Source organism: Bos javanicus, chromosome 25, assembly GCF_032452875.1.
Source record: "Bos javanicus breed banteng chromosome 25, ARS-OSU_banteng_1.0, whole genome shotgun sequence".
Taxonomy (NCBI): domain Eukaryota; kingdom Metazoa; phylum Chordata; class Mammalia; order Artiodactyla; family Bovidae; genus Bos; species Bos javanicus.
In genome coordinates, this window is record NC_083892.1 from 21243593 (window position 1) to 21271406 (window position 27814).

Sequence of the window (27814 nt, forward strand, 5' to 3'; positions counted from 1 at the left end):
TGTATCAAAATAAATATTTATTAACATTTCAAGCTTTATGTACATATGCCTTTAAAAGGAAATGTGCAAATGTGAGGAATCACAAAAATCCACTTATATACCCTCTCTCCCAACATAAGTACAAATGAGCATTCAAGATCAGTAGTGCCCCACCATCAGAACACAGTCTGTCAGAATGAACAGAGGTAAATACGTGTTTTAAAACTCTTTCAAATAGTCTCCTTTAAAGCAGCAACTCCAAAGAGTACTAAGAGGCCAAAAATACCCAGAACACTGTGTTTTCCAAGTTACCCTAACTTTTTAGAAGCGGTATACAAATATATTTCCATCTTTTTGTCCAGCCAACAAATGAGAATCTGTACGTGACCATTTAACAAAAGACCAATTCTGGCCAGAGACAGGAGGAAGGAGAGCAGTGCAGTGACCCAAGAGTAAGTCCCACACGGCAATGGTTCCAGAAGTCAATACTGCTGCTGCGAAATGGTCTTTCACGTCGCCTTCCAGGAACCTAGCAGCAAGCAGAGAAGAGACAATTCAAATCACATATCAAAAACAAAAAAACATTAAAACAAAAATAGGCCAAAACCACGGTCTCTAAAGCAACAAGAACAAAGACACGTGGGAACACGCGTGCGTCTGTGTGAAACCCTAGGACTGCTGGCCACGATCGCTAGCGGCCCTGCCTGTCTCTCTGATGCACCTCTGTATCTCCTCACAGCAGCTCACAGTGGCCTGCTTCCCACTCGTCAAACCAGCCGAGCCTGGCCTCACCTTGGTGTCTCTGCTTTTGCTTGTCCCTCTCCCTGACAGGTCTAACCCCAGGGCACAGCCTGGCTGGGTTCTGGTCATTGTTCAGGCCTGTCGCCCGCATAGAAAAGTCACACCTGTTCAGCAACCTGAGCGTGCACACACATATACACTCTGCTCCCTGTCTATCGCAGCAACTTCTTTTTACCATCACAGCAATGTGAGATTGGTTGCTTCCATATCTGTGAGAATATGAATGTGAGATTCTCGTTTCCATATTTGGGGGCTGTCTGTCCCACAGAAAATGTAAACATCATGAAACAAATCTGGCTGTCTTTTTTAAGACGGAGCTCTGCAGTCAGCTACCAGGCTTTGAAAGAGTACCAAATTCTAACCACTAAACCACCAGGGATGGTACTGGGATTTGAATTCTAACAAAGAGATGTGGGACCCCAGCAAGTTATTTAACTTCATCAGTAAAATAGAGATACACGATATGAGTATCTACTTCATAGGACTGCTTTGAACTTTAATAAAACAGTTGATATAAAAAGCTTAGTGCAGTACTTAAGAAATGCTTTGTTGTTCAGTCGCTCAGTTGTGTCTGACTCTTTGCAACCCCATGGACTGCAGCACACCAGGCTTCCCTGTCGTTCACCATCTCCAGGTTCTTGCTCAAACTCATGTTCATTGAGTCAATGATGCCATCCAACCATCTTGTCCTCTGTTGTCCCCTTCTCCTCCTGCCTTCAGTCTTTCCCAGCATCAGGGTCTTTTCTAAAAAGTTGGCTCTCTGCATCAGGTGGCCAAAGTATTGGAGCTTCAACTTCAGCATCAGTTCTTCCAATGAATATTCAGGAGTGATTTCCTATAGGATTGACTGGTTTGATCTTGCAGTCCGAGGGACTCTCAAGAGTCTTCTGCAGCACCACAGTTTGAAAGCATCAATTCTTTGGCGCTCAGCCTTCTTTATGGTCCAACTCTCACATCCATACATGACTACTGGAAAAACCATAGCTCTCACATCATACGTGACTACTGGAAAAACCATAGCTTTGACTAGATGGACCTCTGTCGGCAAAGTAATGTCTCTGCTTTTTAATATGCTGTCTAGGTTTATCATAGCTTTTCTTCCAAGGAGTAAGCGCCTTTTAATTTCATGGTGCAGTCATCGTCCACAGTGATTTAAGAAACCCTTAATACAAATTAATTATTCCTCACTGCCACATCACCAGTGCCTTGTAGAGGGCCTGGTACACAGTCAGCCCTACGTGAATATTGTGAGTGAAATGAATGATATATTTTATCCCTGGCTCACACCCAACTGTTTTTGTTTTTTTTTTTTTTTGCACCCAACTTTGTGTAGCTGTCTCTTAGCTCATCTTTTGAAAATCCATAACGTTTTCCTTGACAGTCTCTCCCCAACCCTCTACTGCCAATTAAAGTGCCCTTCCATCCCAAACAGTGCAAGCCTTCTGGCATTATGCACAACAAACAGCAAAGAAATTTATTTCTTTTTTCTTTTCTTTTTTGAGCAGAGAAGAATTTACTATAAGGGCCAAGCAAACAAGGAGAACAGGTGACTTGTGCTCAAACACCTGAGCTCATTATTTTCTAACTTCCATGAGATTAGAAACAGTAGTGTTTCCTACAGGACTGGCACCAAATAGGCTTTCAAGATTTGCTAAACAAACAGGTTTGAAAAGGAAATGCTTGACCATGCACCTGCAATTTCTGGGCCAATGACTATGCTTCTCTCTTTATATTCAAGAAAACAAGTTTTATGTAAGCACATATTACAGATGAGAGTTCCGAGGTTCTTATTGCGCCAAGAACACTTGCAGAAATGCCACAGCTGGCTACACACACAAGGAGAGGGACTTTTAGAACACGCACCACCTAGCAAGCTTTGCACAAGACTGAAAGAAAGAGAAATACACATATAACCATCAAGGCTGCTCACCCCTGTGAGTTACCAAAGCCAAACTTTGTGATCCTGATTTACTAGGTCTATTTTCATAAGTAGTGTTCAGAAATGATACCTTCGATGTTGCTTGCTTCACCTAAGAATATTAGCACTACTTCAGAGCTTTATATAGCTCAGAAAACTGTTGGGATGCCCGTAACTGTGGCATCAGTAAATAGATCTTCTCATCAGTCAACAGATAAAATATTTATCAAAAGATAAATATCAACTGCCTACATGATGGAGGTACAGTCAATATTTCAAAGTATATATATCTTCTTTTTTTAAATTATTTATTGATTTCATTTTTGGCTGTGCTGGGTCTTTCTGTTGCTACACGCAGGCTTTCTGCAGTTGCGGCAGCAGAGACTACTCTTAGTTGTGGTGCTTGAGTTTCTTACTGTGGGGCTTCTCTTGTTGCAGAGCACAGGCTCTAGGAAATGGGCTCAGTAGTTGCAGCACAGGCTTCACTGCTCCATGGCATGTGGAACTATCCCAGATTGAACTTGGGTCTTCTGTATGGGCAGGTGGATTCCTATCCACTGCACCACCAGGGAAGTCTAACAGATCTTCTTAAGTGCATTTAGAACTTCCTTAATTTAACTTTTATGGAAAGAACATATACGGTAAGTTTCTTGTAAAGAATATTAATTACTCTGAAGTGTTTTGGTGTGGGGAAAAATAAGGCTTGACTATACATAAAATACCTATCTGGAGCCATATTGGTGGGCAATCATAGGATGGCGGGAATTTGAACTTTGACTCAGATCTGGTAAACTTCACACTTCAACCTACTTCTTAGTATTCTTTACCATGATCTGAAGTATTCCATGTTTCCATTCACGTCAGTCACAGAAAAATATTTGGTTTCTATGTATGCACAGATGTTTCTCACAATGTCACACTCATTAGACGGCAATCACACACTTGCCTTCCAGCTTGCCCGTGAGGAAGGCAGTAGAGCATCACACCCCTACTCAGGGTTGTCTTCGGGTTAATCACAATCAGCTGAAACACAGGGCTTCCCGATAACTCGTTCTCTTCGGCGCAAGGGTGACTCAGAACAACAAACAGGAGCCCCTGATGTAGGAGAAAAATTAACGACCAAATAAATCATCAAGAGTATGTGGCGGGGGGGAAGAAAGCATTGGCAGAGACAAAACTACAGAATCACAGGAACGGCCAACAGACTCTTAAGTCTCGAGGCTTTAATCCCTGGATCACTCTTTTTCAGGCAGAACCTCTGAGGGGACCACTGAGCTGGACTTTGGGCTTCTCCAGCACAGGGCTCCCCATGACTTTACGGCCAGTCTTTGTAGGTGTGAATCTAGCTGACTTACCAGCTTCCTCAACTTTAGAGCCTACTAACATCCATGCCATCCACCTGGGGAAATGCTGGTGTTAAGAAAAGAGGGCATAGAAACACTTGGAGGGAGTCTTCAAACCAGAAATGCTCACCCGTAAGTTGGTTTTTGAAAATTTGGAGCACATTTTCCCATAAAAACAATCTTTTCAGTGGTGAGAGGATTTTCAGGACAGTTTTCAATAGCCTATTTACTTATAGACTAAAAATGACCCAAAAAAGGCACCGTCACCTATGGTTATTTCTGTGGGAAGATGTGTTACAGACCTCCCACGACTTTAAAATTACATGTTCTAATAATAACATCTTTGTGTATGAAAATATATATGTCACACATATGTATAAACACACATGTACATTGTTGAAAGTAATTATTTCAGGGGTAAAATGGGAAAGAAATTAGTTCGGGGGGTAAAATGGGAAAAATTAATTACTGGGCCTTAAAAAAACAACTGAAAGTCAAAAAACGTTAAATGCTATGCACTTAACTAGGGGTTGGCAAACTCTGGCCTACAGGTCAAATCCAGCTCAGTGCTTACCTTCGTATGGGTCATGAGCTAAGAATGATTTCTGCATTTTGAAATAGTTAGAAAAAAGAGGAAGAACATTTTGTGTCACATGAAAATTATATATGTAACTCAAGTTTCAGAAAGCTTTATTGTCCAAAATGTTTTATTGGCACAGTCACATGATTTGTTTATGTTACCTCTGGCTGACCTGGGGCTGTAGTGGTACAGGAGTTGTGACAGAGACCACATGGCTTGCAAAACTGAAAATATTTACTAACTGGCCCTTCACAGAAAAAGTTTGCTGATTCCTATACTGATCTATTAACTATTATTTCTGGAGGTTGGCTTCATGGTGACATTTTACTTCCTATATCATACATTTCTACATTAAATGTTTTAGTATCAAACAGGTATCAACGTAATAACAAAAATGTAAAATTATTTAAATGCTTAGTAGGGGTATTTAATCATTCCAGAGATGAACTTAACCCTCTTATTTTAGAATAAAGAAAGTCAGCCCCAAGATAATGGGATAGGTTATCTAAGATCACACAACTGTTGAGTTCATTTCCACAGAAGTTGCTAGGCTAGAGGGAGATGCACCCTGTGTGTTAAGAGCCTGTGCGTGCTGATGAGCGCAGGGCTGCCACTGCGCTGGGCAAGTCAGTCTCCACTCAGCGCTGAGCCGGCTGCTTCTGCCTCTGCTTGTGGCTCAGCAGTCCCTGTTACTCAGGCAGTTACCTCTGACTCCTGGACAAGTACCTTCAGCCTGTTCAGATGTTAAAACTGGACTGACACAGCCCCTAAGAAGCTGTGTTTGTTTCTATACAGGAATGCTAAAGCCTGAGAGAAAAACATGTCGAGGACCCTTTAATCACTCTCCCTAAGGGGATTCATTCACATCATAAATCATTTATGGCAATGTGGTTGGGAGCCAAATCTGAAAATCAGCATATTGTTTCTAGGTACAGTCTAGAAATCAAGGTTTGCCCTTAAGTCATACAGTCAGAAATTTTACCCAGTCATATTGTATGATCACTTGTATGCACTCATAAATTTCAAGAAAGAGCAAGAAGTGCTATCCAATTTTGAAAAAACAGGCACCAGAGAGGGCCTAGTAATTATGACTTACAAAGTTATTGCTCTCATTCAGTGCGACCAAAATAACACACAGACTAGACACAAAATGGTCCCAGCAGATCAAGACTTACCATTTCAGAGTAAGCTTTGTGACAGACTGAAGCTTGGTAGGAAGCATCGATGTGCATCTTTTTCAGGAGCTGACCAGTTTTTAAGTTCCTTGGACACCAAAAATAAATAAGCTCATACCATTCTCCCAACAAACTGGTTTTCACGTAATATTCTCTTATGTATCACAGCATCCTTCAGGAGGTGACCAAGGGAAAAACTAAGGGACATAGGACCTTAGTTCTGATTAGCCACTGATTTGGCTAAAAACAGAACTACAGTTTAACTTTGCCAATAGTGTAATTTGATAGTTTAGCTTTAGACTGAACCTGCTATGCCATTAGGGATAAATCTTTTCAAATTCAGGGGAAAAGTTTTCCAGGATCTCACTTCACTTGTACTGAAAGTAGGCACAGGGCATAGCTCTATCATTATGATTTTATCACGTTTCTTGTTATACGACTAAATTTTCCATGCAAGTCAACGGTCAGGAAACCAAATGTGGTTAGGAGAGAAACCACACCTAGAAGAGACTTGTAATTATATCTCTATAATATGTTAATATTAGAGCTAGACTAAGATAACAGAGAGAGAAGGGAAGACAGAGATGGAATAAAAAATGGAAAAAGGAAGACTGAAGAGGGTGAATATAAAGAAAAAAACGTTTGTTGGAACCACTCCTTAGTTCTATGAGGATGTGTGACACTGACTGACTGTTCTACCATGTGACTCCACTTATGAGAAACCCTGGGTTTTTTGGCCGTACCACATGGCATGTGGGATCTTAGTTCCTCAGTCAGAGATAGAACCCACACCCCCTGCAATGGAAGCCCAGAGTCTTAACCATTGGACCACCAGGGAAGCGCTGAGGCGTTGCAACAGAACTTAAAGCAACTGTGGGGCTGCATATACCCCTTAAACTTAGAACTTAAACTGATATTTAGAACCTCTAAGAATGGTCCCTTCCTGCCGGGAGCCGGGGAGAGGCATTCCACTCGTGACAAAGGTCATGAGGAAGGAGGCTCGGCATACACAAAGGCGGGATCGAGCCTCAGGAGTCCCCCCAGATATTCTCGAGCATCTACCCCCAAAAACCAGAGTCTGCCTACTTTATTGCTTTGTGCTCTCACCTCTGACTTTATTGGGGGCTGTACCCTACCACCATCTCGCTCTCTCTGACAAAGAGTTAACTTACAGCTCCAATTAATAAAAGTTCCTGGGCAATTAGGAGTGTTTAAATCCAAACCCCTCAGATAGCTCTCTAACTCGCCTGACAAGTTTACCCGGACTCCTACAGCTACGCATACGATTATTTACAGTCTCCCAGCCTCGAGAGGCACGGGAAGCTTAAGATATTCAAATAGCTTAGAGCCTCTCAGAGAGTTAGAAACTGTCAGAATAAAACTAGTAAAAGATTTCATTGATGAGCCAATGCTTGTTGCCAAGTTTTCACATCCCCTGTATTGTATCCTTGAATGTGTATTAATTAATATAGTTGGTATGTAGAAAAAATAAGTAGTGGCCTTGGTGTTAGTAACTTTAGACCCTTAAGGTAGTAAGTTCTTTCCTTTGTTGTAAACCCATTACACATCCGCCCTATAGGAATGCAATTTTATCTTCGGAAGATGGCGCCAAACCTTAAAATAATTACTCTTAGGGAAAATAAGTCTTTGTTGATAAGTCCTTGTCAAGAGTCATAAAATGTTAATAGGCCTTCTGGCCAGAAGATGATGTAAATCACCTAAACCATTTGTATATGATAAATTTACAGGAAAGAAACCCTGGTTTTTGATAAGAATCAAAAACTGCTGACTTTGCATCCCCTATTATCCTCTATGTGTAACTTAGGGTATATAAGCCCCTGCTGAAAATAAAGCTATGGGCCTTGCTCACCAACGCTTGGTCTCCCCATGTCATTTTACTCCTTAACTTCCAGCTGAGTCTCCATCTGGAGCGCGGATATCCTCTGCGACCATTTATTTGCCTGGGCTTCTAAGACCCACTCGAGAAGGTGTCTAAGGTGGGGCACCTTCCGCTATTCGAGAGGGCACCTGCGGCCTCCGTGGTCAGAGCTAACCTGGTGTCATGGGTTATATTGATTTTCCGTGTAAACCAAGCTACTCAGCTTCTTTTCTCCACTGAATTTTCCTACTGAGCTATCCTCATTCTATTACTCTTATATCTCTAATTAACATTTGAATAGGTCGCCTAAGCCGTCTCTCCTTCAAATACCCTGGATCAGCCAGGGCTGGTCCCCAGCACCTTCCCAGCCTCGAATTCCACTGTGATCCCTTATTTACAAAATGCCAAAAGGCTGTTATTAGAAAAAGAGGGAAACTGAAGGATAGAATGAAAAAAGGGAAAGAGTAGGAACAGCTGGAAAAGAATTTTTGTAATGAAACATCAGGGAAATGGAAGGTGGAGAAAGCAAACATGGACCCCATTGAAGGTTTTATTTGGTGGGGGGGGGGAGGGATGGGAGAATGAGTATGTGTAAAGTGATAGTATAAAATATAATCTGGAGGTTGAGTACTGAGACTAATCACTAGATTATATTAATAGTTTAGGAGCCAAACAATGAAGGGCCAGACTATAGAAACAGCAGACAGAACAGAAAAGACAACATTAGCAAAGAACATTGTCTGAAATAAGACCTGCGTGCAGAAACCCTGGGGCAAGTGCCAAAGATGGAAACCTGGTAGGTTAGGTCAGGGTCAAACTCCAGAGGCTCCCTGGTCGGTGGGGGGGGGGGGGGGGGCGGGGGGACAAAGTTTCTCTCGGGCCACACTTGCCTAGTTTATTCCTAGAGGGTTAGGGCTGAACGATGCAGAACGGGCGCGTAGGAATGACACTCATAACTTTCTCTCACCAAGACCCATTCTGGCCTCAAGGGAGTAATTACTGGAGGGTCTTCTGAGAAAAAAGATCAATCTCTCCTCCTACCACAAACTAACCTTGCAAGTGAAAAGGCCTGGTGTGGCCCTCCCCTGTGGTCAGGGAAGAGGTGGCTGGGGACTTCCACTGTCATTTCCCTATCACAAATTTGTTCCTGTGAATCATCTAATCAAACAAGTTTTACACATCCAGTAATTCTGGATTGTATTCTAGACACAATGACACATCATATAAACTCTGCATGCTGCTCCTCCGAAGAATACTGATTTTGTTTTTAACTCTATAGTCAACAGTTAAATTGGCTAAACTCAAATTCTAAATGCTGAAAACCCAATTCAGTTCTCTTTGCTTTACCTTTTGCTTCTGCATTAAAAACAGTATTAAAAATCAAGCCTTTTCTACCAAAGCAGTTTCTAAGCAGCCCTTCTGCATATTATTGAATAATCCATGTATGCAGTTTAAAGGTCAGCCAGATATTTAACTAGAGTTCAGGGCTCCTTCCGGAGAAGGCAATGGCACCCCACTCCAGTACTCTTGCCTGGAAAATCCCACGGACGGAGGAGCCTGGTGGGCTGTAGTCCCTGGGGTTGCAAAGAGTTGGACACGACTGAGCGACTTCACTTTCACTTTTCACTTTCATGCACTGGAGCAGGAAATGGCAACCCACTCCAGTGTTCTTGCCTGGAGAATCCCAGGGACGGGGGAGCCTGGTGGGCTGCCGTCTATGGGGTCGCACAGAATCAGACACAACTGAAGTGACCTAGCAGCAGCAGCAGCAGCAGCAGGGCTCCTTTTCTGGCTGTCTATTTTTCGAGATTTTTCTTTCTTGCTTTCTAGCTGCTGCAATCACCTTGATTTCTATCCTTTGGTCCTTCAAGGCAGTAGGATAGAAGTTTTTCTGTAACCAAGTGTGCAGACTGGGGCCTCACCTTCGAACAGGAAATTTGCCCAGTGACATTTCCTTCCTCTATGTATTGAATTTCCTCCAGTATATATTTTTTTCTCCCTCTTTAGTGCTTTCAGATATTTGTTCTCTATCTTTTGCACAGAATTCACAAGTATTTGAAGCAGAAGAGTTAATCTCAGAAAGCTACTCAGCCATTAACCAGAAAGAGTACATTTTTGACAGCAATAAAATTTCACTTATTTTAAAGTAGTCTGCTTGGACTATTTGAATTAATATGATGTTCTCATTAAGATAAGTATATAGCATCTGTTAGTAAACAAATGATAACACAATCATATTTACAGAGTTTCTTATTTAATCTTAATAATCCTATGAAATTAAGAGATATATCCTTATATTACAGATGAGAAAAATAGTGCTCTCAAAGGGAAGCTTACCAAATAACAATGTTGTTCATTATAGTGGTACCAAGCAGAGCTTCCTGCATCCCTTGAACCTCAGCAAAAGTTAGTATGGTCTCCTCAGGGGGCATCAAAAGCTGTTTTTCTTTGCTTCTGTATTAAAAACAGTATTAAAAATCAAGGCTTTTCTACCAAAGCAGTTTCTAAGCAGTCCTTCTGCATATTATTGAACAATACATAATAGACACTAACCTAATGACAGAAAAATTCACCCAGAAAACATGTGTATTCTAAATATTCTACAATGAACATATACTTTCACATTGTCTATGTGGATATATTGTAAGCACCTCATATTCATCATCTCCAAAATTAAACTTACCAGCTCTATCTTTAAACCTGTTTCTTTCAGCACTGCTATCTCAACTAACTGTTCCACCACCTACCCAGTGAGCAACCCAGCAACTTGGACTTTATTCTTATCTCTTTCCTCTCTATTTACTCAATCACCAGGTCCTAATGACTTTACTATCTCATCTCTCTCAAATCCACTGCTTCTCCCCACCTCCACTAACATTTTCCTAATTTAAGCAAACAATTATTTATTTCTTGCCTGTTTTATTGCAACGCAGTTCATGCAGTTGCAAACAGTTGGACATGACTTAGCGAATGAACAATTTACTGCAACAGGTCATGGATAAATAAGACAAATGAGGTTCATACCCTCTGTTATTAGGAAAGACAAATAAATCCAATAAAGTGTAATGAGTATATGAAAGACATAGAAGATGCTATGAGTTCTGTTTTTAACATGTTGAATTTGAGGTATCCATGAGATATCTAATAAACAGGCATGTAGGTCCAGAGGTTGGAAAGAGCTCAGAGTTAGAAATATGTTTGCAAGCAGCCAGGATTCAGATGGTACCTGAAGCAATGGAAACCAAGTATGTGGAACCAGGTAAGTGTATAGGATCTTGAGGTATCTGTAACACTTAAAGGACATACAGAGAGGTCAAGGGAGACTGAAGGAAGAACAGACTACACTTTCTGAGCCCCTCTGCTCCCTGCCCTCTTCCCTGCCACGTCTGGCTCCACCTCCCTACACTGCTTCTGTATAACAGCCCAGGACAGAGGCAGAACCTGCTGAACTACACATACAGCAGAGAAAACAAGATGCTACTGATTCAACTTTCTCTGAAGCCCTGTGATGAAATCATTTTTGATCTAATAGTAAAATCAACCAATGCTTTTCTTCAACCAATGCTTACCCTCCATCTTCGGCAAATGTCATCATTTCGACTTGCTGATCACAAAGGGTCCTACTGCTACTGACGAGCCTCCTCTTTGCCAGGCCAAGCACAGCTTTTATATTTCCAGAACTCAGGAGCACTTGCTTTTCACTTTTACCGTCGGGAGAACAAAGTAGTGCCCTAAACCACGTATAAGGGAAAATGCAGAGCAGACAGGAGCAAGCCTTTAATATGGAAGACTAGGCTCAAACTTTCAAAGGAAATTTCAGTCAGGGATGTCACTCTATTGATAGCTTTTTTCAAAATGAATCTCTCTTTGGACCTAAATTTAGAGTCTTTCAAGACCCAAGCCTAGGTTATAATTTGCACGCAAAACTCAAAACAAGCTGACAAAGATCCAGGTAAAGAAAAAAAAACACGCCTTGAGAATTACGTACCTGATTTCTCTGATTTCCAAATTTCCCAAAGCCACACACACAAGATTGCAAACATCAGGCACTGCAACTATCTGTAATACCGGAAACTAAATAAAACAAAGCAGCCCAAAATTATATTTGGTTATTTCATTTTTAATCAATCTAAATTTTCCAAAATTTGTCACATTTCTTTCTACTGTCACCGCATCTAGTTTCAAACACTTGAAACATTCAGCAAACATCCTCTTTTTACAAGATGTAAACTCAAATAAGCTACATGCATGATAATGTTTACCGTGGCATTAATTTAACATAATAAATGCTTCTAGCAATGGGAGAATAATTAAATTCTGGTATGTGAACGAATGGAACAATATGCAACCATTTAAGACAAGTTTATGCACTGAACAAATATTTATGAGCAGCACTCTGCCAAACACACTGCTACTGGCTGTGGGTATACTGGAGAACAAGAACGAAATTTGCTAAGACAGTCGATCTTAAGCGTTCTCACCAAGGGAAAAAAAGGAAACCATGAGGTGAAATGCTGATTAACCTGATTATGGAAACGCTTTCACAGTGTGTATGTACATCGAATCATCACACTATGCACTTTAAATATATTACATTTGTCAATTACACCTCAATAAAGCTGGAAAAATAAAATTAAACAAGTAAGTAGGAAGAATATGTAGAAACAAGCAAACATATTTATATGGTAAGAAAAGACAGACTTAAAAATTTTAAGCATATTCAGACTGCAACCATGTAAAATATATACCAAGGTAGACAAGGACAGAAGAAACTACAGCTAGAAAAAAAGCAGAAATAACGTTTTGGTGAGAGGTATCAGCAAGTTTAGAAGTCAGAATAGACATGAAATTTCAAGCTTCTCCAGCAGGTACAGTGTAAAAATCCACCTCTGGATAAACATATGATAAAGCATGATATTAACTTTAGAATCTACATGCTGGGCATATGGGTGCTCCCTATATCACTTTCCCATATATTTGGAAATTTTCATAATTAAATACTGGGGGAAAAAAACATCATTTTTCTGCTCTGTCTTGCATAGTCACAGATCCCATATTTTTGGTAAGCTGCCCATCTGTATTACCATGCAACTGATTGAAAAGCTCTCTTTCAGCTATAAGATTCTGATTTACCTCTGTGAAGTGCCAGGAATAAATTTTTTCCCACTGCCAAGCATCCAGAGGTTTCCAAAGAGAAACGACGTATTCACAAGCAGTTACGATACACGGCTCTTTGAAACCAGCTATTTCCCACCACGTGGCACTCATATCCACAGAACAAGAACCTGAAGGATTCTGACACAGAATGGCAACAACAATGGCGTTAAAGGGATTCTTGGGCGCAGAATAAACATGAACAGTGACGGATTACAAGGATTAGATGAAATACCAACTGAATGTAATTAAACTTTCATGCAGGTCAAAAGAGATTTGTGGGTCTTATGTAACTACAAAAACTGCCCATACACACTCACAATGATAGTTTTTAAAACGTGTAGCTCCAGACTGGAACAGATTCAGATTTAACCTTCAAAACAGACCATAAGAACTAATTGAAACATTAGTTCCTTAAGAACAGTTGGAAATGTAACATTCTAATGAAATACCCATAGGTTGAAGAGAGAATAAAACTGAAACAACATACTATTTCTAAATGAAGATGCAGAATGTGCTGGCCAAAGCAGTGCTTAAAAAACTCCTATAATTATAAAGGTGTTAATATTAAAAATTAATACTGATTAAAGTAAGCAAGCAGCTCAAGAAGTTAGTAAAAGAGTAATGAAATAAGCACAATGAAAAACAGAAGGACTTACTAACAATAAAAACAGGAAAAAAAAAAGAAAGAGGAAACCAAAAACTCAATTAAGAATCAACACAACAAAAAACTAGGTTTTGGGGAAGACTTACAGAATGGACAAACCTCCTAAGTCTGATGTAGGAAAAAAAATGCTTTCAGAGGGCTTCCCTGGTGGTCCACTGGTTAAGAATACATCTTGCAATGCAAGGGACACCAGTTTGATCCCTGGTCCAGGGTGATCCCACATGCTACAGGTCAAGTAAGCCCATGCACCCTAGAGCCCAGGCTCCACAATAAGAGAAGTCACTATAATGAGAGCCCACGCCCAGCAACTAGAGAGCAGCCCCCTGCTCAGTGCAACCATAGAAAAGCCTGTGCGTAGCAACAAAGACCCAGCACAGTCAAAAATAAAGCAAGTAAATTAAAAAAAAAAAAAACCACTTTTAGAAATGGAGAGTGAAGAGAGGCTTAACTGTACATACCCAGACCAAAAACTATAACAACAACTAACTTTTTACCTACAAATTTGAAAATATGAATGAAATGGCTGATTCCTTTCAGAAGCTGTTATTAAAATTGATTTAAGAATAGTTTAAAAACAACATAAGTGTATCTTTTACAGAAAAGGAATCTGGGACCCAGAGGCCAAACAGCTTGTGCCAGGTCACATAGCCAGTGATCCGGAGAAACAGTTTATGTGGATTTAAATCTTTTTTTCCGACACCAGTTGTTCTCAATTAGGGGTGGCGATTTCGCAACCCTCCCTAGGGAGGGACAGTTAGCAATATTTAGAGACACTGCTGTCATTACTGCTGGAGTGGCGGGGCGGTTATGACTGGTAGAGACCATGGCTGTTGCTGAATACCATACAATGCACACAGGCCAGTCCCTAAGAATAAAGAATAATTCAGCCCCAAATGTTAATAGTAGTAAGACTGAAGACCCCCGCTGTGTACCATCCTATTTCAAGTATAAAAAGTTAACCAGGACATGGGTCCAATTCACTTCACAGGATTTACCAGAATATTTATATTTCTCAGAACCATATACATCACACAGCCTATGGAAATTAACCATTCACTATGTTATAATCGAGAACTGTTACCCATTTTCTTATACAGTAAGTGATTCTTCTAGAAGTACTATATTATTTGGGTAGGAGAGTCATGAACGACCCCTCTCTGTCAAAATGCCTGATTTAAACTTAGATACAAAGTCGAGCTCCCAGCTTAAGCTTTTCTTGGCAATAGCTTGACATAAAAACTTCTTTAGAAGATCTCAGAATATATATAACAGGTAAATATTGTGAAAAAGAATTTAAATGTTTTTCTGAATCTATTTTATCAAGGATCAAATTCTTCTGAATTTTCCAACCAGTTCATTGCATTTTTCACATGTAAGACACAAGAGATAAGTCTTCTGACCTTTAAGTTTGAAACCACGTGTAGGGTGCCCGGGTGTAAGCTACCCCAAGCAGGAACCTCTGCTATTTCAGTCTGTGGAAACAAAAGTCACATCATTAATGTATATATTATACATGGTATCTGTCTGTAGCACTCATTCTTCAAACTATTTCCTTTTATTTATTTTCTATATTGTTTGTTTTATTTTCTATAACAGCAGCAAAGCTCCAAATGCAACTGCTTCATGAATAACAAAGAGAACAGCATCCCTTAAAAATACACATATTTTAATTAATCCTAACTTCCCCAGAATGAACTTAATATTTACAGTGAAGTCATATCAAAGAAACATGGTAAAACATTTTAAAACACTGAGGAACTGAGTCCATGTTCACTAAGACACTTCATTTCTTCAGAGAAAATTTCATGAAGGATGCAGTCTGTACCTGCTCAGCAGAATGTCTCTGTGATTCCTGGAGCTGACTTGCTTCATAGGTGAAAGACTCGGTGGGTAGAGTTGTTGCTTGGGGACCAGAGTCAGGGTCACAGGAAGGCTGTCCTGCTCTTCCTGCCACATGCTGGCTGCTATCTAATTTCGAGGGTCTGCTCCAGCTGTTGCCTTGTTTACGATTGCCAGCCAGGCTGACTGTGGCTTTTAAGTGAGAAAGACGGGGTGGAGAGCAGGTTTGTCCAACCACCTCTGCAGACACCTTTTCTCTGTGAGCTTGGGAGCCAAAAGCTGGAGTAGCGCCTAAGATGGGGAAAGCAGGTGAGCACAGCTCTGCTGTCAGTCTGTCATTATCATCAGAGGCAACAGAATTCAAAGGAGTAAAAAGTAAAATGGATGAAGAAAGGTCCTTTCCCCGAGGCTGGCTTCTTTGGCTTGGCATTTTAGGATGTGCCTTTCCTGGTAGGGTAATTAGTTCCTCTTCCATGCCCTCCTTTTCTATATTGCTTTGTTTAGGGCTTGGTTCCTCCACAACAATGTAACTTTCCCCTTTAAGATGCCCCTCTCCATGTACTTTTGATCCAAAAGTCTCCATCAGCTTTTTTGAGCAGGACTTCAGTTTTTCAAGCTTGAGAGACCCAAAGTCTTCGTCAGGTAACTGAAAGTCTGTGATTTTGAGAAAAGACGACAGATGCTTTAAACTTAGCATTCTGTTCTTACGAAATGGAGCACTGAAAGCATCATCATCCGAAGAGAAATAAACGTAATTACTGTAACAAAGGAAGTCCTCTTTTTGACAGTGACCTTCCTTTCCTAAAACAGAAAGCAACAACAAAAACAGATACTCACCAATTCCCAAGAAAGAGTGAGTTTCTAAACTCCAACATCATGCAGTGTTTTCCCACCCAGGACTCTCAAACTTCTGTGGACAGTTCAACAATCAGACATAGGTTAGTGCATACTGAGCAGCTCTCCCTCTGCAGGACCAAACCCAGTGTGGTGCTGACAGCGCTGGCTGGGACCAGTCTGGTGCCAGCTCCGCCACTGGTTCGCTATGTTATCCTGGGCAAGTCAAATTCACCTCATTTCCCCTTGTCCCTTCTGAGGGAGCTGGGTTAAGAATCTCTGAAGTCCTTTCTGATCCACAATTATCATTTCAACAGGCTATCAGAGTACAGTCTACAAAATGCTGGCTCTTCTCATTGAAGAAAACATAGTTCCCTTTTCAAACAAAGATTAATTTATTAGACTTCAAGCAACAGGAGCTCTGTATCATTCAAAATGTAGCTGCATCCAATACTTTATAAATGGATAAGAGAGCTGTGCTACATGTACACAATGGAATATTACTCAGCCATGAATATGAATGAAGTGCTGATATACATGCTACCACGTAGATGAATCTCGAAAACCAGCTAAGTAGGCGAAAGCAGCCAGACACGAAAGGGCACATACTGTATACTTCCATTAATATAAAATACCCAAAATAAGTAAATCCACAAAGACAGAATACAGATTAGTATTTGCCAAGGACTGTCAAGAGAGAAAATGGGGAGAAACTGCTTAACGGGTATGGGGTTTCCCTTTGGGATGATGAAAATGTTTTGGAACTACACAGGGGTCGTGGTGATAAAACACTGTGAACGTAACTAAATGCCAGTGAATTGTTCACTTAACTTAAAACAGTTAACTATGTTAACATGAAGGTTACCTCAAGAAAAAAAAATCTACTGAAATCACAGTAGATTATTTCAAAGTATACAAAACAACACTTCAAGCTTATTACTAGATTGTCCTGCTTTCCAATTCCTTTCTTGTTGGCATAAAAGATGATGATTAAAAGAGTTGTGATTATTATTTTTTAAAATATTTTAAATTTATATATTTGGCTGCACTGGGTCTTAGTTGCAGCATGTGAACTCTTTTAAGTTTACATGTGGGATCTAGTTCCCTGACCAGGAAATACGGAGTCTTAGCTAATGGACCACCAGTGGAGTCCCCATGATTATTATTTTTATTTAAATTAATAAATTGTGGCTCATAAGTCAAAGCCTGTCCAATGGTACAGAGCTGCTGGCTGCCTGTTTCTGTAAATAACGTTTTATTGAGACACAGGCACATTTACACATTGTATATGGTTATTTCCACATTACACTTGAATAGCTATGACTGAGCACAGACTGTATTTTCTATTTGGCCCTTTATAGAAAGTTTGCTGAGCTCTCACACAGAACTGGAGTGAATTATCTAAATTCTGTGCTCAGTTTATCAGATACATCTCCCGAGTAAATGAATAAAGAAGTTTAAATTATAACTTGTCACTTCATAGCCTCCAAAATCTTGTGTCCCATGAACCTCAGAGACACTATTAGACAGTTTACCTCCCAAAGTGGCTCAGACCTGTTGCATTTTATTACACAATTATTCCTAAGGGAATCTGTCAATGAATTCTTACTCTGACATTGATTTTATTTCAAATATACTTCCCTGTACTAGTTACTTCTCCCCATGGATAAAAGACTGTATTATAGTTGAATAAACACTAATTTCAGGTAAACATCCAACACATTTTCCCTCTCAGTGTCAACTTTTTCAACCATATTTGTGAACTCTGACACCATGCAGCCAGATTTGAACCTTGGTGGCTTTAAAGACACTTTGATCACCTGGCCTTCGATTCCCCATCTGTAAAGTGAGGATAAAAATATATTCTGGGCACTTCTCTAGTGGTCTAGTGGCTAAGACTGCACTCCCAATGCAGGGTGCCTGGTTTTGACCCCTGGTCAAGGAACTAGATCCCACGTGCTGCAACTGAAAGATTCCATGTGCTGCCAAATATATAAGAGTAATAAAAAAATAGATTCTGCCTCATGTACAGTTGGTGTGATGATTCAGTAAGTATCTATATAACATTTAGAAAGTGACGAGCATATAGTGTTAGCTACCACCATCACCAGCCACCACCGCCAACCACATCTCGATTTACCTTTAATTCTCTTCTTACTGTGAACAATTGCCTTTTCATTCTGATCTTTGTGCAAGGCAATTTCTTCCTTGGACTTCTTAACACCTGATGTGCCAGTAGTTGGCAAAAGTAGTTCATGGTGATCTAACAGAGAGGTGCACGCTGACTTTCTTCTTCCTCTGCATTTTTTACCTGATGGCTTGGTAACTGTCTTCCTAGAAAAGTCATCTTCTGTGGAGTCAGTGGAAAAGCTGACTTCAGTTAATGAGAGCAGTTTCTGGGGACTTCTTGAACTTGGTTGTTCTGCGTGTTTGTCAGACACCTTAATTTCACTTTGCTTAGTTTTTTCGTTGCAAACATTGAATTTTTTAGCAGATTTCATACTCTTATTTTTAAAGCCTTTTTTTCTGACACCTAAATGACTCTGAATTACAGCCTCCAGTGCTACTTTCCTCTGGCAACCTGACATGCGCCGTGTTGTCCTAACGTAATATTCTGCAGGAAAGAGAAGGCCTTCAAGCACTGTGCAAGAATGTATTTGATCTTCTGTAGAAACAGGAGAAATTACTTCCAGGCTAAGATTCTTAGACTGACTTAGAACTTCCTTTTCCAGAAGACTTTCATTTCTACCACCGAGAGCATCATTGGGAGATTTAAGAGACATCTCTGTGTGATTTTGTTCTTTTAAGTTTTGGTTTTCATTTTCCACTAAGTTATCACAAGTGAGTTCATTTATAAAACATGAATTATCTGCCTCTAAGTTAGGACTTCTAGCTGCCTGGCCACTTGTACTTCCAGCTTTGTTTACCTCTGGGTTATCTGTAGAGACAGTAATTTTTTTCTTCTGTACCTCTAAGTTTACAGGTGAAGCAGAGCTAATGTTTCTTAAGCTGTGAGTAGTAAGTTCACAGTTACTTTTAGGACACTTGTGTTCGAGGCGCTGACTGTTACTGCTATTTGAAGGTGTAGGCAGAGGAAGAGTAGTCGCGCTGGGGAAATCATTTCCTCTAAGGAGGGCATCAACATCTCTCTGTGGTTTGGTGCTTGGTAGAATTAATACACTCCCTACATTAGTTTCTGTAACTGGTGCTGGAGAATTTGGAATGGCACATTTAGGACTTGAAAGGGGGTAAGTTCTTAGTTCAGTTACAGGTGTTCTAGGATTTTCTCTATTCATTTTTTCCTGTTCCTTTCGTCTTTTTCCAGAGAGTATGAGCGAATCAATGTCAGAGAGAGATTCTCTCTCCTGTGAAATATATGTTCTCTCCTCTTTCTTTCTTCTCCCCAGCAGCTTATTCTGCCTTTTCTTAGCATCAGGGCCATTGACCCTGAAAGGAAAATGTTTCTGATTATCATCTGATCCTTGTATGCGTGATCCTTCCACTGAGACACGTCCAGAGCTAAACAACTCAGGCTTAATGTCAAGTGAGCTGGGTGTCTTTTCTCCAGTTTCTTCATCGACATGGGTGTTGATTTGCAACGTGTCACGAGGAGATACTGTATTTTTAGGTTCTGAAGAAGAAAAATTATATAGTTAATATTTTTAAAATGAAACAAAAACTACCCCATATTTATTTTTAATATTACATACAAATATTACCAAACATTTATTTAACATAGAGTCGATGGTATATCATTTAGGCAGATCAAAGTAAGTTTTTAATAATCTTACAAACTATAGTAATATTAAGTAAATGTAACAAAAATGGAATTGTGCTGGAAAAATGATTTTCAAACTAAACAATTATCTATTCTTGGGACTTCTCTGGTGGTCCAGTGGCTAAGAGTCTGTGCTCCCAATGTTAGGGGGCCCAGGTTTCATCCCTGGTCAGCAAACTAGATCCCACGGCTGCAACTAAAGATCCCACATGCTGCAACCAAGACCCGGTGCAGCCACATAAATTATAAATATCAAAAAAAGATTATTCTTTATTGCAATCATCTTTTCTTAGTTTTTCCTTCTTTAAAACTTTACTGAACTACAACTGACAGATAAAAATTGCACAGTTAAAGTGATGCTTTGATATATGTATACACTGTGAAATGCTGGCACAATCAAGCTAACTAACATATCCATCATTTCACATAGCTATGATTTTTTTGTGTGTGATGAGAAGACTTAAGGTCAGCTCTCTCAGCAAATTTCAAGTATATAATATAGTACTATTAACTGCTGTCACCACGCCGTACATTAGCTCTCTAGGACTTATTCATTCTGCATAATTGTAACTCTTAACCCTTTGACCAACATATCCCCATTTCTCCCATATCTCACCTGATTTTTTACTTCATGTCCCTTTTTGGGCTCAATTTTCATACCACTTTTCTATTTCATTAGTTTTTGATTTTATGATTATAAATTAGCTGACTTTTAACATGAAAAATGACCATTGTTTTTTATTAAAGTATTTCCAGCCAGACTTTCATCTTTGTGCACATATAAACACTTAACTAAAAAAAAAAACCATCTTTCCATATTTAAGCAATAAATATAATTTCTAAAAGTTAAAATAGAGAAAAAGAGCAACTAAATAAGCAATCCAAATGAAGTATAGTTTCTCACTCAGAGAATGAGAGAAAATATTTACAAACCATGTATCTGATAAGGGTCCAATAGCTAGACTATATGAAGAACACTTACAACTCATCAATAAAAAGACAAATAACCTAATAAAAATAGATATTTCTCCAAAGAATATATACAGGCACACGAAAATATGTTCAATATCATTAGTCACTAGGAAATGCAAATCAAAACCACAATTAGATACCATTTCATATCTATCAGAATGGTTATAATTTTAAAAATAGAAAATCACAAGTATTAACAAGGATGTGTAGAGATTGAAACTCTTGTGTGTTGTGGTAGGAAAGAAAAATGGTACAGTCACTGTAGAAAACAGTTCAGTAGTTCCTCAAAATTAAACACAGAGTTATCATACAACCCAGAAATTTCATTCCTAGGTACATATAGAGAGAACTGAAAATATATGTCCACACAAACAACTTGTACATGAATCTTCACAGCAGCATAAAAGCCAAAATTTATAACAGCCAAAAAGTAGAAGCAACCCAAGTGTCCATTAACTGATGAGTAGATATACAACTATATCATATTATATTATGGCTCATAGTTTCATTGAGTTACACAAGCCCCTTCACCACGACAAGGCTGTGATCCATGAAGGGGAATGAAATATTATTCAACTGCAAAAAGGAATGAAGTACTGATGCACGCTTAGATGAACATATAGATGGATGAATAAAGGTTGAAAACATTATGCCAAGTGAAAGAAGAGAGTCACAAAAGACCACATATTGTATGGTCCCATCTATATGAAAGGTGCAGAGCAGGGAAATCCATAGAGACAAAAAACAGATTAGTAGTTGTCCAGGGGTTAAGGGTAGGATGGGTACAGGGTTTCTTTTTCAGGTGGTAAAAGTGTTCTGAAATTAAGACAGTGATGATGGTTATACAATCTTGATGACAATTATACAAAGGAGCAATGAACCGTAGACTTTAAAGAGTCTACTGTTACTCCGTATCTTCTGATCGTGACAAAAAGAACCAGAGCTAGGAGATTTCCCTGGTGGTCCAGTGGTTAAGAATCTGCTTCTAAGGCAGAGGATGGGGGTTTGCTCCCTGGTTGGGGAACTAAGATTCCCCCACGACAGGGGACAACTAAGCCCGTGTGCCACAACTAAGACTTGATGAAGCCAAATAAATAAATATATTTAAAAAGAGAATCACAGGCAAATTTACATGGGAGATGAGTAATAAAGTGTAACAGAATGGGCTAGCTTTACCTGTGTGGGTTAGCTGTGTTGAAACTTCCTGCTGGAGTGAGGAGTCTTGTTCTTCCACTGTTCTCCTAAGAGAATTTTTAAACTTCTCGGCTCTTTGGGCACGCTAGAGAAAACAAAAGCAACTCAAAAAACAACTTAATGAAAAAGAAATAAATTTTTGTTAACAACTTAAATGAAGAGCTGTCTTTATATACTTTGTGGCATTAACACCAAGTTGAGAGAATGTGATTTTACTTACTTGAAGGCGGGCCAATGTCTTGGTGTATTCCCTTTTCAGGAATGCTAATTTTTCTTTCAACTGGAAGAGGAAAAACACCAAACAAAACTGAGCAGGTGGGAAAGAAGGCATTAGAGAGAAGGGATGCAGGGCCTATTGGATACCAGCGTGCAGTGGTCAGCAGGTCCCTCAGCTGGAGGTGGGGAGGAAGCAGCACTGCCTTACTCTACTTTCAGTTCTCACAAAACATCAAGTTCTCTAATGCATCGCTGCCTAACTTGTTCCTATCACCTGGAGCAACTCTCCCCAACTTACTTTGCTAATTCCTACTGATTCCTGAAGCCTCGGTTTAGATTTATTTTCTTGAGGGAAACTTCTAGGGAAGTTTCTAAACTTCTAAGTCCTTCTCCAAATCCAAGTTAGGACTCCACCTCTCCTCTGTGCTTGCTTTATCACAGTACTTACTATACATACTGTCTGTTCACTTCTCTGTTTCCTCCTACCTCACTGTGAGATCCTTGAGGGTAGCAGGGGCTATCATCCTCAGACAGTCATTCAACATATGAGTCAGTTATTGATCCAGGTATCTCCAGCACCAAGAACAATAACTGATGCCCACTATGTTGGTAATAGTTCCAGGTGCTACATCTACAGAGGGGTCAAGGACACTGCTTGTAGGCAGCTTACATACAGTGAGGGATACAGATAGTAAGAAAACAAACAGATAAGATGATTTCATGTGGTAATCAATACCTAGACAAACAGAGTGATGGGAGGGTGTCTGCGATGCAGGAGAATGGAATACTTTAGAGACAGTGGCCAGGGAAGCATTTCTGAGGAATACCATATGAGCTCCAACCTGATGGAGGAAAGAGCTAGCTTTGGAAAGATCAGAGGGAAGGCAATTTGTCCAAGATCACACAATTTAAAACCAGCACGACTCAAACCATGCAGTCTGGCTCTAGGGTCTGTGCTTGTAACCTCTTCTCACAGCTTCCTACTTATCACCACCCTTATCACCATCTGAGAATTACCTTGTTGATTTGTAAATGAACTTTTCCACCACCACTGCAAGGCAGGCTGGGATGAGAGGACGGATGAGTTATGGTGAATGAAGAGTTTTAGCACCATGCTTGGAAGAGCCAGTGCAAGATACATTCACGTTAATAACATCTGTCAGTTCCCTGGTGGCTCAGTGGCTAAGACTTTGCCATCCCGATGCAGCAGGCTGGGTTCCATCCCCGGTCAGGTAACTAGATCCCACATGCCTCAAGGAAGATATAAGATCCCATGTGCCACAACTAAGAGGGGGGCAGCCAAATAAATAAATATTTTTTAAAAACCACAACGTCTGCTGGCACAAGCACAAGTTGGCATGTATAAGGACAGTCAGAGCAGCACTGTCGTAGAAAGAAAACCTGCAAACAAAAGGCTCTCAGCAGAGAAACATGTAAAGAAAAGATGCCACTTCCATTTGTAGGATACTACACAGAATTTTAAAAATAATTTTAAAAAAGGTAAGTAAACATGACGCGGGGTCCATCCCTCGGTTGGGAAGATCTCCTGGAGGAGAGCACGGCAACCTACTCCAGTATTATTGCCAGAAAACTTCTATGAACAGAGGAGATTGGAGGGCTACAGTCCAGGGGGTTGCAAAGAGTCGGACACGACAGAAGCAGGAGCAAACAAGGACTCATGTGGATTTTAAACACGGAGAACCAAAACGGAAGTTGCAGAACCATCTAGATCATACCATTTATGAACATTTACCTTCCTCCAAAATACATAACTACTCTTTGGTGATTAAGAGAATACAAACACGCCCCTCCACACGTCCACCACCCGCCCAACATGCACACACAGGCACTCAAAAATATCTGAAGTCCAGATGGTTGAGAGATTTACTTAACGGGGCGGGGTGGGAGAAGCCAAAACTGAGAGTGTGCAGGGTCGGGTGGGGAAGATGTCAAAGGGGACCTTAGCTTTATCTACAGTTTTACATTTTGTACATTCGCATTTCTGCTGTAAAGAAAATTTGTTCTTTAAACGCCACTAAGGGAGCACGGCTCTCTCCCACACTTTAACTTCCTGTGCCCCCTCAATCCAAAGAAAAGCGTAGGTTAGAGGTCACTGCCGCCCTTGGACGGTCAAAGGAAGCAAAGACAAGCCTAAAATCCTGGGATAGGGGGTCAAAATCTGAGTCAACCTTTCCCGCATCCCCGGCACCTTTTCCTTTTCTTCACAGCTGAGGGTTTTCCCAGGAGGCTCTTCCATCTGACCGGCGGCCAACAAAAAGAGCATTCGTCGCTGGCCCCAGGCCTGCGGACAAAAACAGCCCGGCTAGCCCTGGGCCCCAAGGCAACCCGGGGAAGGTTTGAGGAGCCCGGGAGCACGGCAACACGGGGTCAGATAGCCCACGCCGCACGGGCGCGCCAATAAACCTGGCCAATCACAGCCGCCGCTCGGCCTGCGCACGCGCAATCGGAGACGGCAGAGCAGTGGAGTGAGGCCGCCTAGCGGAGAACCGAACTATGGATGATAACCCCGGCCTCCCAAAGCGGAAGTGGTGAAGCCGCCGGAAATTGCCTGAGTTCCAGTCAGAAAGACCGGCGGACGGACTTTGACAGGAGCCAGAGCTGGGCTTAGAAGTTGGTGGTCATGGAGTTGGGCGAGCTGCTCTACAACAAGTCCGAGTACATCGAAACGGTGCGCGTGTCCAGACATCTGCCCTCCCCTCTCCAAGCCTGCGTTCTCTGAGGCCTCCATCCTGTCTCTGCCCCACCCCTGGTTCTTTCGGCGTTAGTCCGAGATTACCTAATGAGAGTTCACGTATAGTCTGGTTTTGTTATTTATTCCTTGCATGGTCAGTTTAGGCTTTTTTTAATTTTAATCTACTCCTGATTTCCTCGTAGAGATAAAATGCCTTCCAGAAAGCAGGACAAGTCTCATTCATTCTGATACTGATTACAGCTCTGGGCTTCAGGCCTTGTAAAAAAAAAAAAAAAAATTTTTTTTTGTTAAACTAATATGTGGTGATTTATTACTATGTGCTGAGGACTGTTATTCGTTTTTTGTTTTTGTTTTTTGTGTGTTTTTTTTTATTCGTTTTTTTTTTTTTAATAGTCAATACATGATGTATGTAAATTGCTCGAAATGGGTTTAGTGCTCAATCAGCATTACTCTTATCTTTTCATTGAATTCTCACAACTCTGATATTGGTAAAGTCATTATCCTGGTTTTAGGTCTGTAAAACTGAAGTATAGAAATGAGACTCAATTCATGTCTGCTGCTGCTAGCCTATGTATGTACCACATACAACTTCTGGATCTGTTCCTTGAATCCCTAGTTTCCTGATTCATCCTTGCATTTTTGATATTCTGGACTCATTCCATTGCAGACTTCACCCATCTCAAGTCCTGTTCTCTGCAATATGAGCTTTCTTGGTGGAAATTTGTAGCCTAGAATCCACTGATTTTGCTCACCTCTGTTTTCTTTCAGGCATCTGGGAACAAAGTTAGTCGCCAGTCTGTGTTGTGTGGAAGTCAGAACATTGTTCTTAATGGCAAGGTAAGGGACAGAGTCAGCCCCAAGATGCATATTTCTGCTTTCTTTCCACTCATTATCAAATCAGCAAGGCAGATGAAATGTTGCCATGTCTCCTATTTATTGATGTACACTCTAAAATTCTGTTTTAAAAAGAATTCTCCAACTTGGATTTATTGGATACAAAAAAAGATTCAGTAAATGGACGCAGCAGAAAGCCTTTTTCCTGTTATTTCAGGAATAAAATACAATGGCTTTTTTTTCATCACCCAGAACTGAAATTATTATATAGTATTGTAGTGTGTTCTACATTACAGGACACAAAACATAAATTTTATTGTAAAAACTAAAGTGATACTGATATAATTATCTGTTTACTAATTAATGGTTCATTATTAATCAAAACTCTTAATTTGAGAATTAGGAAAGATAACTGAAATATGAAATCCTTTTGAAAAATGGAATGTGAAAGGCTTAGAACACTTAAGAACCAGAGAAAATATCAAGGTATATTTGAGCTTGACAAAAACTGAAGTCCATAGTTTCTTCCTGCCATTAGGAACACTCAATTTTCCTTGAAATATTAAATCTCTAACTTCTAGAGGTAAAATAATTTCACTATAGTCAAAAGATCACAGATATTTTCAGTACAGACACAATTACTGTCTCTATTACTGTCTCTATACCATGAGATTTAATGGAAATATAGTTTGGTAGTTAAATATAATTAATAATTATAGATGCACTGTTTCTGCACCAAATTAGAAAATTGAATTAACTCCATCTGACTCATTAGCAAGTATGTGGAGTTTTAAGTGTATGATTCATTGACATTTGTATGACATTAATGTAATTAATGACAAATTAATACAAAATTAATTTGTAATTAATGTAATCATATACTTAAAACTCCACAGTGTTGTGCAGTCATCACCACTATATCTATTTCTAGACTTTTTTCATCACCCAAACAAAAACTCTGTAAGGAACAGCTCCGATTCCCTTCTCCCAGGCCCTGGTAACCTCAATCCACTTTCTGTCTCTATGAATGTGCCTATTCTAGATATGTCATTTAAGTGGAATTATATAATACTTGTCACTCTTTGGACTGGCTTATCGCATTTAGTACTATATTTTAAAGACACATCCATGTATAAGAATTTTATTTTTTTGATGACTGAATAATACTCCATTGTGTCTATGTACATCTTATCTATTCATCTGTTGATGAACGTTTGGATTGTTTCTACCATTCTGTTTTTGTGAGTAATGCTGCCATGAACATTGGCATGCAAAGATCTATTTGAGTTGCTATTTTCAATTATTTTTGTATATACCTAGAGGTGAGGTGGCTGGGTCATATGGTAGTTCCATTTTTTAGCTTTCTGAAGAACTGTCAAGTTGCACCATTTTACAATCCCATGGCAATGCAAGAGAGTACCGATTTCTCCATATCCTCACAAACATGTTATTTTCTCTTTTTCTTGGATGTGAGTATGAAAGGTATTTCATTGTGTTTTTTTAAAGTTCATTTTTTATCGGTGTATCGTTGATTTACAATGTTGTATTAATTTATGCTGTACATCAAAGTGAATCAGCCATATGTATACATATATCCATTTTCTTCTAGACTCCGTTCCTGTATAGGTCATTACAGAGCACTGAATAGAGTTCCCTGTGCTGTATAGTAGGTTCTTATTAGTTATCTTTTGTATACAGTAGTGTGATTTGCATTTCCCTGTTGTCTAATGATGATGTGCATCTTTCATCTGATTGGCCATTTGCACATCTGAGGGCAGAAGTCTATTCAGTCCTTTGACCATTTTAAAACTGTGTTGCCTTTTTGTTATTGAGTTGTATTTCTTTATATGTTGTCCGTATTAAATCTTTATCAGATATATGATTGCAAATATTTTCTACCATTCTATAGATTGTGTTTACTTTCTTGATAATGTTCTT

General features: G+C 39.9%; 2 protein-coding genes across 10 annotated transcripts in view; one reads left to right on the forward strand and one right to left on the reverse strand.

The window, feature by feature from the left end:
• Positions 1 to 24754, reverse strand: PALB2 (partner and localizer of BRCA2). 8 transcript variants are annotated; one of them, XM_061401426.1, is made up of 13 exons: positions 24539 to 24754; positions 22334 to 22393; positions 22096 to 22198; positions 18310 to 19800; positions 15322 to 16136; positions 14897 to 14968; positions 12809 to 12970; positions 11664 to 11749; positions 11245 to 11406; positions 10013 to 10129; positions 5797 to 5884; positions 3645 to 3793; positions 1 to 508 (listed from the first exon to the last, which is right to left on the reverse strand). In XM_061401426.1, exons 1-13 carry the CDS (start codon positions 24611 to 24613, stop codon positions 301 to 303), a joined length of 3588 nt encoding a protein of 1195 aa, XP_061257410.1. In that variant the 5' UTR covers positions 24614 to 24754; the 3' UTR covers positions 1 to 300. The 8 variants fall into 8 exon arrangements, with proteins under 8 accessions (XP_061257410.1, XP_061257414.1, XP_061257413.1 ...); XM_061401430.1 differs by having other exon boundaries at positions 24519 to 24542; XM_061401429.1 differs by lacking the exon at positions 24539 to 24754 and adding an exon at positions 23347 to 23429.
• Positions 24755 to 24837: 83 nt separating this feature from the next.
• Positions 24838 to 27814, forward strand: part of DCTN5 (dynactin subunit 5) — a 40970-nt gene continuing 37993 nt past the window's right edge. Inside the window, exons 1-2 of one of the 2 annotated variants that reach the window (XM_061401443.1) lie at positions 24838 to 25018; positions 25811 to 25879. In XM_061401443.1, the coding sequence (XP_061257427.1) occupies positions 24971 to 25018; positions 25811 to 25879 (117 nt within the window). In that variant the 5' untranslated portion in view covers positions 24838 to 24970. The remainder of the gene's footprint in view (positions 25019 to 25810; positions 25880 to 27814) is intronic. The other variant, XM_061401442.1, reaches the window with a different exon arrangement.

What these genes read in the sequence shown, in the direction of transcription:
- PALB2 (XM_061401426.1), bottom strand. Translation starts at nt 24,613, where the DNA reads ATGCTCTTTTTGTTGGCCGCCGGTCAGATGGAAGAGCCTCCTGGGAAA. An exon ending in AGAGACATTCTGCTGAGCAG is followed by an intron (nt 14,969 to 15,321) that starts GTACAGACTGCA and finishes TTGTTTCCACAG; the next exon opens with ACTGAAATAGCAGAGGTTCC. An exon ending in ATTCCTGGCACTTCACAGAG is followed by an intron (nt 11,750 to 12,808) that starts GTAAATCAGAAT and finishes TGTTTTATTTAG; the next exon opens with TTTCCGGTATTACAGATAGT.